This window comes from Hyaena hyaena, unplaced genomic scaffold (genome assembly GCF_003009895.1).
Source record: "Hyaena hyaena isolate Hyena2069 unplaced genomic scaffold, ASM300989v1 scaffold_105, whole genome shotgun sequence".
Classification (NCBI taxonomy): domain Eukaryota; kingdom Metazoa; phylum Chordata; class Mammalia; order Carnivora; family Hyaenidae; genus Hyaena; species Hyaena hyaena.
Genome location: NW_024080737.1, coordinates 2,044,449 through 2,059,217, shown reverse-complemented (window position 1 = coordinate 2,059,217; position 14,769 = coordinate 2,044,449). Strand labels below are relative to the sequence as shown.

General features: G+C 36.6%; 1 protein-coding gene across 2 annotated transcripts in view; it reads left to right on the top strand.

The window, feature by feature from the left end:
• The window catches only part of VEPH1 (ventricular zone expressed PH domain containing 1), a 218,740-nt gene that overhangs the window by 112,690 nt on the left and 91,281 nt on the right, over positions 1 to 14,769 (top strand). For both annotated transcript variants that reach the window (XM_039236070.1, XM_039236068.1), the window contains exons 7-8: positions 9,532 to 9,741; positions 10,662 to 11,059. In XM_039236070.1, coding sequence (XP_039092001.1) covers positions 9,532 to 9,741; positions 10,662 to 11,059 — 608 coding nt within the window. The remainder of the gene's footprint in view (positions 1 to 9,531; positions 9,742 to 10,661; positions 11,060 to 14,769) is intronic.

Here is a 14,769-nt window from a genome sequence, read left to right as displayed (position 1 = left end):
CTATATAATTAGTTTGTCATTTTCTCTCTCCCTTTTTTTCTGCTTTGCTTGTTTTTGTTTCTTTCTTGCATTCCACATATAAATGAAATCATGTGGTATTTGTCTTACTCTGACTGATGTATTTCACTTTGCATTATACTCTAATTGATCCATATTGCTAAAAATGGCAAGATTTCATGTTTTATATGGATGAATAAAATGTGTGTGTGTGTGTGTGTGTGTGTGTGTCTTTTTATACCATCATTTTATCTATTCATCTATCAATGGACGCTGGGGCTGCTTCTATACTTTGGCTGTTGTAAATAATGCTGCAATAAACATAGGGGTGCATATATATTCTTGAGTTCATGATTTTGTATTCTTTGGGTAAATATCCTATAGTGGAATTACTGGATCATAAGGTAGTACTGTTTTTAATTTTTTGAGAAACTGCCACAGTTTTCCACAGTGACTGCAATCCAACCAACAGTGCAAGAGGGTTCCTTCTTCTTCATATCCTCACCAACACTTGTTTCTTATCTTGATTTTAGCCATTCTGACAGGTGTGGGGTGATACCTCATTGTGGTTTTGATTTACATTTCCCTAATGATGAGATGCTGAGTATCTTTTTATGTCTGTTAGCCGTCTACTCTTCTTCTTTGGAGAAATGTCTATTCATGTCTTCTGCCCATTTTTAATTGGATTACTTAATTTGGTGTTGAGTTCTGTAAGTTTTTTTTTTATATATATTTATCAGATATGTCTTTTTCAAATATCTTCTCTCATTCAGTAGTTGCTTTTTAGTTTCATTGATTATTTCCTTGGCTGTGCAGAGGCTTTTTATTCTGATGTAGTTCCAATAGTTTTATTTTGCTTTTATTCCCCTTGCCTCAGGAGACATATCTAATGTTGCTACAGCCATTGTCAGAGACATTATTGCCTGTATTCTCTTCTAGGATTTTTATGGCTTTCAGATCTCACATTTAAGTCTTTAATCCATTTTAAGTTTATTTTTGTGTATGATGGTCCAGTTTCATTTTTTTGCATGTAGGTGTCCAGTTTGTCCAAGAGACATTTTCCCCATTGGATATTCTTTCCTACTTTGTCAAAGATTAATTGACCATATAATCATGGGTTTCCTTCTGTGAAATCCTTCCTCTGTTCCATTGATCCATGTGTCTGTTTTGGGGCCAATTCCATACTGTTTTGATTGCTACAGCTTTGTAGTATATCTTGAAACCTAGGACTGTGATACCTCCTGTTTTGTTCTTTTTCAAGATTGCTTTGAATATTCAGGGGTTTTGTGGTTCCATAGTAGTTTTAGGATTATTTGTTCTAGTTCTGTGGAAAATACTATTGGTATTTTTATAGGGATGGCATTAAATCTGTAGATTGATTTGGGTAGTATAGATATTTCAGAAATATTTGTTCTTTCAATCCATGAGTATAGAACATCTATCTGTTTGTGTCATCGTCAATTTCTTTCATCAGTGTTTCATTGTTCTCAGAGTATAGGTCTTTCACCTCCTTGGTTGAGTTTATTCCCACACATTTTATTGGTTTTGGCACAATTATCATTAGGATTGTTTTCTTAATTTCTCTTTCTTCTACTTCATTATTGTTGTATAGAAATGCAACTGATTTCTGCATATTGATTTTGTATCCTGTCACTTTATCAAAGTAGACTTTTTTTGGGGGGAACGGTGGTGTTAAAGTTTTTTTATATATGGTATCATGTCATCTGTAAATAGTGGATGTTTTACTTCTTCCTTACCAATTCGTGTGCCTTTTATTTCTTTATCTTGTCTGATTGCTGTGGCTAGAACTTCCAGTATAGAAGTAAGGAGAGTGGACTATCCTTGTGTTATTCCTGATCTTACAGAAAGAGCTCTCAGTGTTTCACCATTAGGTATGATGTTTGCTGTGGGGTTTTCATACATGACTTTTATTATGTTGAGGTATGTTCCATCTAAACCTATTTTATGGAAGGTTTTTATCATGAATAAATGTTGAAGTTTGCCAAATGTTTGTTTTAATCTATTGAACTGTTCATATAGTTTTTATTCTTTCTCTTTATTTCTTTATCCTGATGATGTGATGTATCAATTTGATTGATTTATGAATACTGAACCACCCTTGCATCTCAATAATAAATATCACTTAAAGGTGATGCATGATTTTTTTAATGTATTGTTGGATTCAGTTTGCTAGTGTTTTATTGAGGATTTTTGCATCTGTGTTTATGAGAGATATTTGCCTGAAGTTCTCTTTTTTGGTGATGTCCTTATCTGGCTTTGGAATCAGGGTAATAATGATCTTCTGAAATGAATTTGGAAATTTTCCTTCTTCTATTTTTTTGGAATAGTTTGAGAAGAATAGGTATTAACTCGTCTTTAAATGTTTGGTACAATTCACTTGTGAAGCCATCTGGTCATAGGCTATTGTTTGTTGGGAGTTTATTGATTATTGATTCCATTTCATTACTAATAATGGGTTTGTTCACATTTTCTATTTTTTCCTGGTCCAGTTTTCAAGATTACATGTTTCTAGGGATTTATCCATTTCTTCTATATTGTCCAATTTGTTGGCCTAAATTTTTCATAATATTCTTATATAATCCTTTGTATTTCTGTGGTGTCACTTGTTATTTCTCTTCTTTCATTTCTCATTGTTTGAGTCACCTGACTCTCTGTCTCTCTCCCTCTCTCTCTTTATGAGTCAAGCTAAAGGTTTATCAATTTTGTTGCTCTTTTCAAAGAACCAGCTCCTAGTTTCATTGATCTATCCTACTCCTTTTTGTTTTGTTTTGTTTTCATTTCTATTTCATTTATTTCTTTTCTAATCCTTATTATTTCCTTCCTTCTACTTGTTTTGGATTTTGTTTGTTCTTCTTTATGTAGCTCCTTTAGGGGTATGATTAGGATATTCATTTGAGATTTTTCTTGCTTCTTGAGGTAGGCCTGTATTGCCATAAACTTCCCTCTTAGGACAGCTTTTGCTTTCGCAAAGATTTTGGACCATTGTATTTCTATTTTCATTTGTCTCCATATATTTTTTTGATTTTGTCATTGAATTCTTGGTTGACTGATTTCTTGTGTAGGGGTATGTTACTTAATCTCTATGTCTTTGTGTTCTTTCCAGACTTTTTCTTGTTGTTGATCTGTGGTTTCATAGCATTGTGGCCAGAAAAGATGTATGGTATAACTTCAGTCTATTTGAGTTTATTGAGACTTCTTTTGTGGACTAATATGTGATCTTCTGGAGAATGTTCCCTGTGGACTTGAAACTTGAAAATAATGTGTATTCTGCTGTTTTAGAATGGAATGTTCTGAATATATCTGTTAGACCCATCTGGTCCAATGTGTCATTCAAAGCCGCTGTTTTCTTGTTGGTTTTCGGTTTGGATGATCTGACCATCAATGTAAGAGGGGTGTTAAAGTCCCCTACTATTATTGTATTACTATCAATGACTTTCTTTATGTTTACTATTAGCTGCTTTATGTATTTGGGTGAATAAATATTTACAATTGTTATATATTCTTGTTGAATTGTTCCCTTTATTATGATATAGTGTCCTTCTTTGTCTCTTATTACAGTCCTTATTTTAAAGTCTACTTTGTATGATATAAGTATTGCTACTCTGGCTTTCTTTCAACTTCCATTTGCATGATAAATGCTATTCCATACCTTCATGCTCAGTCTGCTTATGTATTTAGGTCTTAGGTAAGTCTCTTGTAGGCAGCATATAGATGAATCTTGTTTAATTATCCAATCCGTCACTCTATGTCTTTTGATTTGGACATTTAGTCCATTTATAGTTGAAGTAATTATTGATATAAATGTACTTATTGCCATTTTGTTACTCATGTTTTGGTTGTTTCTGTAGTTTTTGTTGGTCCTTTCTACTCTTCCTCTCCTCTCTTATGGCTTGCTGATTTTCTTTAGTGACACACTTGGATTCATTGCTCCTTTTTTTGCATATCTATTATGGTTTTTGATTTGTGGATGGTCTTAAGTTTGCATATAACATGTTATGCACATGGCAGTCTATATTAAATTGATGGTCATGTAAGTTTGAACCCATTTTTACTCTTCTAATTCCCATGTGTTAGGTATATGGTATCAAACTTTACAACCTTTTATTTTATGAGTTGCTTGATTGATTTTTATAGATATAATTAATTTTACTGGTTTTGTACTTCATACTTTTCTTACTCCTACTTATATCTTTCCTTTCCACCCAAAGAGTCTACTTTAACATTTCTTGTCAGGCTAGTTTAGTGGTCATAAATTCCTTTAACTTTTGTTTATCTGGGAAACATTTTTTTTTTTAAGTTTATTCATTTATTTTGAGAGAGAAAGAGAGGACAAATCAGGAGGGGAAAAGAGAGGGAGAGAGAGAATCCCAAGCAGGCATCACACTGTCATCATGTATCCCAGTGTGGGGCTTGAACTCACAAACCGTGAGATCATGACCTGAGCCAAAGTCAAGAGCTAGACACTTAACCAACTGAGCCCACCCAGGCACCCCTGTCTGGGAAACTCTTTATCTCTCCTTCTATTCTGAATGATATTTTTACTAGATTGAGTATTCTCAATTGCAGACTTTTTTTTCCTTTCAGCACTTTGAATATATCATGCCACTTCCTTCCAGACATCAAATTTTCTGCTGAGAAATTAACTGACATCCTTATAGGGTTTCCCTTGTAACTTTTCTCTCCTCTTGCTGCTTTTAAAATTCTTACTTTATCACAACTCTGCTATTTTATTTACTATGTGCCTTTATATGGATCTCCTTGGATTGGTTTTATGGGAGTTCTCTGTGTCTCCTGGTTCTGGATTTCTGTTTTCTTCCCCAGATTCGGGAAATGTTCAGGTATTGTTTCTTCAAATACATTTTTGCCCCCTTTTAATCTATTCTTCTTCTGGGATCCCTATAATGCAAATGTTACCACATTTGATGGTGTTCTAGAGTTCTCTAAGTCTTTTTTCTTCATTTATTATTTTTTTTCTCTCTCCTCTTCAGCCTGATTGCTTTCTATTACTCTGTTCTCCCAGTTGCTGATCTGTTCTTCTGATCCCTCTACTCTATTATTTATTCTATCTAGTGTATTTTTATTTTCAGTTATTGAGTTCGTCATCCCTGATTGGTTCTTCTTATATTTCCTACGTCTTTGTTAAAGAGTCCTCCACGCTTTTTCAAGTCCAGTGAATATCTTTATGACCATTACTTTACATTCTATATCTGGCATATTACTTATCTCTATTTCATTTAGCTCTCTTGCCGTGACTCTGTCCTATTCTTTCATTAAAGACATATGGTCCTGTCTTCTCATTTTGTTGGATTCTGTGTCACTTTCTATGTGTTAGGAAAGTTAGCTTCAATTTCTGATCTTGAAAGTGGTGGCCTAATGAAGAAGTCCTGCAGTGCATTGTCTCTTCTTCACCAGAAACTGTTATTTTAGTAGTGTCTCCTATGTGGGCTACATGCACCCTACTGTTTTGGCTGAGCCACTTTTGTGTTCATCCCTGTCATTTGCAATGGCTTTCTTTGTCTATTGTGGGTAGAATTTGGTCCCTGTGTTGTTATTGGGTCAGTTCAGGTCTGCCTTAGTCTTGAGTTGAGTCGCACCAGAAATTTGCCAGACACACAGCACTGATCAGCAATGTGCTTTCCCTGTTGTGCCTCCTGAGAAGGTTTAGTTTGTTGTTGGGGCTTGCATTCAGACCAGATGTCTGCCCCTAGCCCACTGGGGATGTGTCTGCAGGAGAATATGTGGACAGAGCTTGTAGTGTTAGCATAGTTTGCCCAGGTGTGTCATGGGAGGGGACCTTGAGCTGCTTTAGAAAACTGCAGCAGGGCCAGAGGGGGCATATCTGCAAGAGAAGGCAGGGGTGGGGCATGGTGTTAGCACATTAGGTGAAGAGTGTTCCATAATGTGCTGTTCCCTCAGCTGTCCATGTTTGTAGGCTGGGGGTCAGAGTGGGGAAGAAATGTTGCTTCCCATCTCCTCTGTTCCTGGAGAAGTCTCCATCTCCTAGAAGATGTCTGCTCCTCTAGCACATGCTCTGAGATTAGTAAGTAAATCTTCCTATATATCCCAAGCATTTTCCAAACTACTTCTATGCTGTATGTCTGCAGAGCTGTTTGTTGTGCTCTCTCTTTAAGGGCAGTAACTCAATTTCCTCTTCCTCTCTGGCTCTTCCAGGGTGGAGCCTGCTGATTTTCAAAGTTCCAGATATTAATCTACTATTGTAAGAACTCACAAAATTAGTCCTCTGTGGTTTCCAAAGCAACATGTTATAGGAATTTATCTTACCTGTGTGGGTTCCCCATACCTGAGATCTTTGATGTGAAGGGTTGTTTCTCTCTTCATGCCTATGGTGTCCCTTCTTCTGTGGACAGTCCCGTGGGTCCATTCAGCTTCCACTGTGTCTCTACCCTTCCTACCCTCTTCATTGTGGCCTCTTCTCTTCATTTAGCTGTGGAGAGTCTGTTCTGCTAGTCTTTAGGTCATTTTCTGAGTTGTTCACACTGATGTGGGTGTTATATAGTTGTATCCTTGGGATGAGGTGAGCTTAGCATCGTCCTACCCCACCATCTTTTCCAGAAGTCCTATTGGATCTTTGAAAATTAACCTTGGTAATCATCATGGTTTGTAAATTACCATCCATGATAGTCCCATCTTTGTTTCAATTGTAATAGGAGTATAAAGTCCAGCTTTTAGAATCATCTGGCTGGAAGATGTCAAAACCTCCCATCTATTTGTGGGTAGCCAGTATCATATGTATCATAAAGAGATACATGTTCATGATTAGCCTTTATTCCCATGTACTGATTCTTCAAATCTACTCATGTATATTTCAGTGAGGCATGGTATGGATAATAACTTTTGCATTATGTATGCAAAACCAAGGAAGCCTATAAAAACTATACAAATATGTATTTAAGTTTTCTCAGCAATAGCTTATTAGACAACACACAATATCTTAGTTACTTTAAGGGATAATCTACTTGTTTTCCCAGTGGCACCATTTATATCTGTCCCTGGGCTGGACTAACAGGGTAATTCTAAAACTGTGTGGGCCCAAAACTATGAACCCTCCCTCAAAGCCACTACTCCTCTATGGTCCAGCCAGAAAACCTGCCAAGTAACCTTCCCCAGTACCCACCATACACATGGCCACACAATGGGTGGAATGTAATTGAAAAAAATCTGTCACCAGCTCTTTCATGTTAGTTTTCCCTAAAAAGCAGTGCCATTAAAAAAAAAAAATTATATTTTCTCGTCCTCACCTATATACTATGCTAGGTTTACTTTGGCTCTCAGAGGAAAATAGCCATATGGTTGAAAAAGCCATGATTGTTTCATATGCTTGAGGTCCTTTTCATCAACCTCCAGAAAAAATGGTAAAGAGGGCCGAGTAAATATACATAGACAAACTGACAGAATCATTAAGCCATCCTGATGAATGGATTTCTAGAGATTATTAACCCTTATGTTTATAAGGAAGGAATTAATAACCTCATATGATAGGATTGATAGTGATTGCTAAATAGAAATTAAAGTAGCTTTAGGCTGGCTAAGGCAGGTCAAGGAAAATAAACACACACTACTTTTCTGTAATCATTCAGCACCTTAGTGAGCATCAGTGAGCTATTTCTGCAGCTTATCACTAGGCCTCTACTCAGTTTAAGGCATGTATTAGTCCTTAGAGGGGTTCCAAAGCTATTCCACAAATAGCCCCTGACTTAAAGGAGGTAATTTTAATGAGTCACAGAGTGTTTTTATAAGTACTGCAATAAAAAAAGATAGTTGGAACTATTAATACCATTCATGGAAAATCTCTTTCCTCCAACATATTAAAATTCAGAAAGATTTTTCTTATTTCATAACATAAAAGAGTCACAGTGATAGCCATAAAATTAGCAAAACCATGACTTTACACAGTCCATTTGAAATGTTCTTATTCTGTTAATTTCATTGCAAACAAATCAGCGAATAACAATTTTCTAAAAAATGTCTGGCATGAATTTCATATGAAAGCCATGCTTTTGTAGAGCTGGATAAGGATATGGTAGATAACTAAAAAACTGCTTTTTATTCTCTGCATTCTTCCAAAACTCTCCTTCTAATGTAAAATTGATATAAACACCCATATTTATAAACTTCTGGCAGAAAAAGCTATAGAAGCAATTTCAACGATCTGTGTTCATTGTTCACCTGAAAGTAATGTAGCATTGTGTGTCAACTACACTCAAATAAAAAACAAAATTTTTAAAAAAGAAAAGTTAAAAGGAAGTTTATTGTTTTAATTTAGTTTAATGTTTTTATTTTATTTTTGAGAGAGAGAGAGAGAGAGAGAAAGACAGAGTGTGAGGAGGGGAAGGACAGAGAGAGAGGGATACACAGAATCTGAAGCTGACTCCAGACTCTCAGCTGTCTGCATAGAGCCGACACAAGGCTCAAACTCACGAACTGTGAGATCATGACCTGAGCCAAAGTTAGATGCTTAACCTACTGAGCCACACAGATCAGTTCACTGTTGGCAACAACAAAGAGCCCTAGAGTGTATCACTGCAGGCAAAATTATGCAAAGTGTTCAAATTACACATAGAGTGATCTGTGATGTTAGGGCTACAGACGGGTAGTTGGAAGCTGAAGAGGATCCATATGGTTGCATGAAGAAAGCCTCCAACTCAGACCACTCCCACTAGCAGGCCAGACACCTGCCAGTACATGATGGTTGTATAGTGCAAGGACTTGCAGATGGCCACATAACAACCATAGGCCATCACACTAAGTAGGATGACCTCAGCAGCTCCAAAGACATGTTCTCCAAAGATTTAGGTCATGTACCCATTAAATAGGATGGTCTTTTCAAAGAGTGAATCTACAATCAGTTGAGGGGTATTGTATAGAGGAATAGCCAGCATCAGTAAAGAAGAGATAGGCCAGGAAAAGGTACAAGAGAAACCCCAGTGATGGGCTGGCAGTGATGATGACCATAATGAGCATATTTCCTACCACAGAAATGATATAGGTGACAGAAACTAGAACAAATATAATATTCTTTAAGAAAAAAAGGTGGGAGGCACCTGGCCGGCTCAGTTGGTGGAGCATACAACTCTTGATCTTGGGTTTGTAAGTTCAAGCCCTACATTGGATGTAGAAGTTACTTAAAAAGAAAATCTTAAACTCTATATCCATGTAGTTACCCAATAAATATTTGTTAAATGGCTAATGAAAAATGTATCAGGGGGCACCTGGGTGGCTCAGGCGGTTAGTGTCACTCTTGGTTTCAGCTCAGGTCATGATCTCATGGTTCGTGAGTTCAAGGTCAGTGTGGAGCCTGCTTGGGATGTGCTCTTTCTCTCTCTCTCTCTCTCTCCCTTTCTCACTCTTTCAAATAAACTTAAAAAATGTATTAAATAAATTTTTCTAATGTGAATACGAATCAGTTTGAATATTGAATCAGTTCAATAGAGAGTAACACTGTTCTGAGGGTATACGTGACCACATTTAATGAAATGATTTTTGTTTTTTTAGGAGAAAACCCAGCAATGAAATTGAATTCCCTGAGAAGCTGGAAGAAATCAAGTTCACTGTGGCTGAAGATGATGACCATGAAAAGCTCCAAGTTAAAATACAGGCTTTTGAAGACAAAATAAATGCTGAGAGCAATACTCCTAGCTCTATGAGAAGATACAGTTTGGGCCAATTTTCTAAGGAAGAAAGAAAGGACATTAGATTTAACAGGTATATATTTTGCTTGGCTGTTTTTTTAAGTATGCACTTCATGTTTGCATGTTTTGTTATTGTGTGTGTTTTTTTTTAAAATATCTTTTACCTTTAGCTCCCAAAGTTTATCTTCTCATGAATAAAATGGCATTCACGGTGCTTCTGTTATCCAAAGAAGCTTGCTATAATGAAAAGAAAATACAGGGGCTCCTTGGCGGCTCAGTCAGTTAAAAAAAAACTGAGTCAGTCTCTCAAAAAAAACAAAAAAAAAAAAAAAAAAGGAGAATACAAATGGCAAACAAACCTGTGGCTTAGTTTTTAAAAATACTTTTTAAATATAAATATGTTATATGGAGAATGACTATCAAAAGCTTCTCCTGTCGGGGCGCCTGGGTGGCTTAGTCGGTTAAGCGTCCGACTTTCGCTTAGGTCATGATCTTGCGGTTAGTGGGTTTGGGCCCGCGTCGGGCTCTGTGCTGACTGCCAGCTCAGAGCCTGGAGCCTGTTTCAGTCTGTGACTCCCTCTCTCTCTGACCCTCCCCTGCTCACGCTGTCTCTCTCTCTCTCCTAGAAATAAATAAAACATTAAAAAAAAATTAAAAAAAAAAAAAGCTTCTCCTGTCTTCTGATGAAAAGGCAGAATCAAAAGTAGAAAAAAAAAAAAAAGAATGTAAAGTCCACCATTTTCCAGTTAGTTTTGCCATGACATTGATTTTTAAATCTTTGTTTTTGGAGGTGGTCTACATCTTCAAAGATTCGGCTTATTACCTAACTTGTTGCTGGTCTATTTGTTTTATCAAATCTGTTAAAAGCACCAATTTATGGTTTCACATTCTAGAGGAGGTATCTTTTCCCCACTGTTATTATCCTTTCTTTTCCTTCTCAGTGGATGCTAGCTCAACTTCTTTGCCTGTCTTGCCTTTTGGTTTGTATTGCAGGTCAAAGAGTTTGGCTTTGCACACTGTGCTAACAAAGAGCCTGAGTTCAGATGATGGGGAAGTTGTAGAGAGTGGAGATACGCCAGCTAGCATCTTTCTTTCAGAAATAGACCCACTTAGCCAAGGAAATGACAAGTTGCCCTTTAAGGCAAACTCTGACAGATCACAGCCGAGAAATTCTTCACTTTTACACCCAAGTATTATGCATACAGAATCAGAGAATTTGCCAGGAACAGTTAAAGAAAACTGCCAGGAAGAAACTCCAGAAACAACTAAAAGTCCTGTAGAATACCAAGACAAGCTCTACTTGCACTTAAAGGAAAACTTCAGTAAAGTCAAAGCATACGCTGTGGAAATTGGGAAGAAGATTCCAGTCCCTGATCAGTGTACCATTGAAGGTAAGTTCTCTGAACACCCTAAACTGGAGAAATTTCAAACATCACTTCGGGGGGTGGGGGGTTGGCAGGGGAGGCTCAAATCATAAAAATTGCCATACCTTAGGTTTTTGTAAAATAAATCACTTGAAAACACCATTACATTATTTTAATTGCTTTTTACCCCGGTAAGGTCAGTCATCTTTTTGATTCCTATTTGAATCTACTTAGGTACACCTAAGTTCACCAACTCTGATTTTTTCAAACCTCAAGATATATTATTCCTGATTCCCTGTCCCTAGTGTTTAGGAAAATTCTGGAAGGGGTCTATGTTCCCCAGAACAGGCTCTCAGGTAGAAGTCCAGCCAGAAGCATTTTTGCATCCACATAATCACACAAGGAAACTATGTACAGCATTGAGCTCCAAGAGATTTTTCTCCCGTTCATTCAGGTAGCACCTACGAAGCAACTACCATGCACCAATCACTATTCTAAAAATTCAGCTTTGTGTGAGATTCAGCTATGACCCAAACAGACACAGTCTTTGGCTTCTTGGAAATTACAGAAAGAAAAAAGTGAAATCATAGTCAGGAGATGATACATGTCAGGAACCAGTAAGAGTGTGAGCTAGTCAGAAAACAGAGAACAAAGTGCAAGATATCAGGAACAGAGGCTTCCCTTGGGTGCACAATTTAAGGAGGTGCCAAAAAAACTCAGTAAAATTTTAAGTAAAGACAGAATCAGTATGTCTTGCTAAGTCATATTGGAGCAGAGGCAAAAGGAAAATGAAGTAATATTGATCATGTTTCCACTTACAATTTTGATACTTTGTTTATCATGAACTTTGTGTATTAATCTTGATTTTAAAAAACATTACTTATTTTGACTACTAAATTTTCTGGTGCTTCTTAAATTTTGTGCCCTGGTACTGAAAAAGATGATAGGTTTGAGTGACAGGAACTAAAATGAGAGTGTACAGGTCAAGCTCATCCTCCTGGCAGTGGGTTGAATATTTTTGGATATTTTGAAGGCACTATCAGACTAATTGGATTTTTCCTGTGGTCTTTCTCAGTTAACAGCCATGTTATTCCCTTCAGACTAAGAAGAAGGTCCTAGACCTCATGTTGGACATGAAAGCTTTTCACAGGCTATGCCCTTCTTTCGGAAAGAAACATAGCTGAAGGATAGTGAATCCAATTCATATTCACCCACCCGCTGACTGTAGCCCCTTCAGTAAATGGTACTCAGTCCCATTTTCCATATTCTGCTTTCTCTCCCTTTCCCCACTCCAAGTTGGAAGAAAGAATGTATTTTCATGCTAACAAAGGGAAAGGAATGTATTCTCATGCTCTCAAGGACTTGGCAATGACAAATATGGTCTGTATGTCTGTAGAATCTGACATTTTCAGAAGTGTTTACAATAATTGATTGATTAGGATTCTTAAAACTCCTTTTTTTAAATGGCGACAATAAAAGTAATATTGCTCATATTCAATGTAAGTTTTGAATAATTAAGTATAGCAGGACTTGGGAATAAAGTCAATAAAACCCAATTAATACAAACACTTTACAATTTCCCATTTCACTAATAGTCTGTGTATTTAATGCACGGGTTGGAGAACTTAACAGAAATGAGGTTATGTGAATTTCCCAGCTAAAAAAAGGAAATCTGTAGCAAACATAAAGTTAGACATATTTCCATCCACCAGAATAGTTTTGTTTTTTCAGTTTAGGTTAAAACACTGTGGTAGATGGTGTGTTTTAATCTTGTGAACATTGAGGAAGTCTTGCAGTTCCAGTTGTCAGAAACACATGATATTTCTTATTGCCTTGAATTATTTTGGGACTTTGAGAGTTAACTAAGTGGCTTGGGGTTTTTTCCAAAATATTGAATAAATCCATCATCTTTACTCAAAACAACCAAAAATCAAAAGGTATTTTCTTTTGATGTTTCCTGCCAGGAATGACCTAGATAGAACTGAGTATATGTGTATTTTTTAAGTAGACATTCTGGAATTTGTTCACATTTTAGTAATTTCCTGGAAATTCCTGGAAAATTCCTTGCACAGGATATGTGTGAGGGATTGAAGATTTATATGACTCACTGTAAATACATCCACTGAAAAAGGACTCGTACTGACTGCAGGGGACATGTTGTTATTATTCCAGGGATTGTGTAAACCATTCAGAAGAAAGCCAGCACTCATCTGGCTGACACAGTTTTCCTTGCTGTCATGAGATCCGTCAGCTCAACAATATCACATTTCTTTTCTTAGAAATTTATTGAAGAAAGATTTAGGCTTAGAAACTGTGTTATGTTTTAAAGTGTTGTGGATGTAAAAGAGGCATATTTGGTCTTGCTGAACTGTGCGAGATAATCAAGAAGCAAAGGGAAGGGGTGCCTAGATGGCTCAGTCGGTTAAGCATCTGACTTCAGCTCAGATCATGATCTCATGGTTCGTCGGTTCGAGCCCCACATCAGGCTTTGTGCTGACAGCTAGTTCAGAACCTGGAGCCTGTTTCAGAATCTATGTCTCCCTCTCTCTCTGACCCTCCCCTGATCATACTGTCTCTCTCTCTCTCTTTCAGAAATAAATAAACATTAAAAAAATAATAATTTAAAAAAAGAAGCAAAGGGAAGAAGCTAAAAAGACAACCAACAGGAAACAAGAACAACAACAACAGAGTGCTAAGAATAATTTTAGACTAAGACCATAATGTCTATTATAAGAAAATGATAAAGCAGCCGTTAAGGAAGTTTTTTTGGTATTGTTTTGAATCATATGAAAAAAACTGATATCCAATCTCCTTACTCTGACCTACAAAAACATCACTTTCATATGGTTCAATCTAATACTTCAATAATAAACTATGTTGAAAGAACAAGAACCTCACTAGTCACAGCACAACAGAATTCAGTATAAGATGAGTCAAGGTCACAGATACCATTCTTATCTGTAGCCCACCATCTTATTATTGTGTGATATTAATCACAGTGGGGACAAGCAATGGAGTATAAATAGAGCAGCACAAATCTATCATCATGTCTGGAAAAATTATCAAACCCCAGGTCTTATTGAGGTTGGGTCAGCAGTGTCATTTTGAGTATGAAAGAACCTGTTATTCCCAAGTCAGTAATTCTCTCCTTGGTCTTATAGGACTCTCCCTAGTGTGGGTACAGGTTAGCCACCATGGAAAGTTACGTATTCATATCCAGAGTGATGGTCTGACATCATTGCTTGATTGTATTTACCTACAAGACTGAAGGAATTTAGTTCATTAGCCAAAAGGCATCTTAAATATCTGAATCACTGGAATTCCTTTATGTGAACAAAAATAGAGGTTAAAAGAATCCAAAAATGCATGATACTGAAATAAATCCTTAAAAATGTGGCCCATCACTGGTGTTCTATAAAGGATGATGTAAAAGCTTACAAGAACCCATCAATGCTGCTTTGGTTTGCTTTGAAGTATTTCCTGATGGGGTGAAAATATATCCCAGCTGTAGAGCATATCAGCAAGCCTGACTTGCAGAAAGCTAATTTTAAAGCTAGTAATGTCTTCCTTTATCTAATAGACCAACATGAGTTGATTTTTTAACTTGAACAGATATAAGAATATACAAAATAAAAGTTTATTATAAATATCAAGAAGCAGGTGTTATTTCATAATTAATTACAAAAAAGATTTCTTACTGAAATTTTGCATGTAGTCAACTTCAACCTCATGTTGGC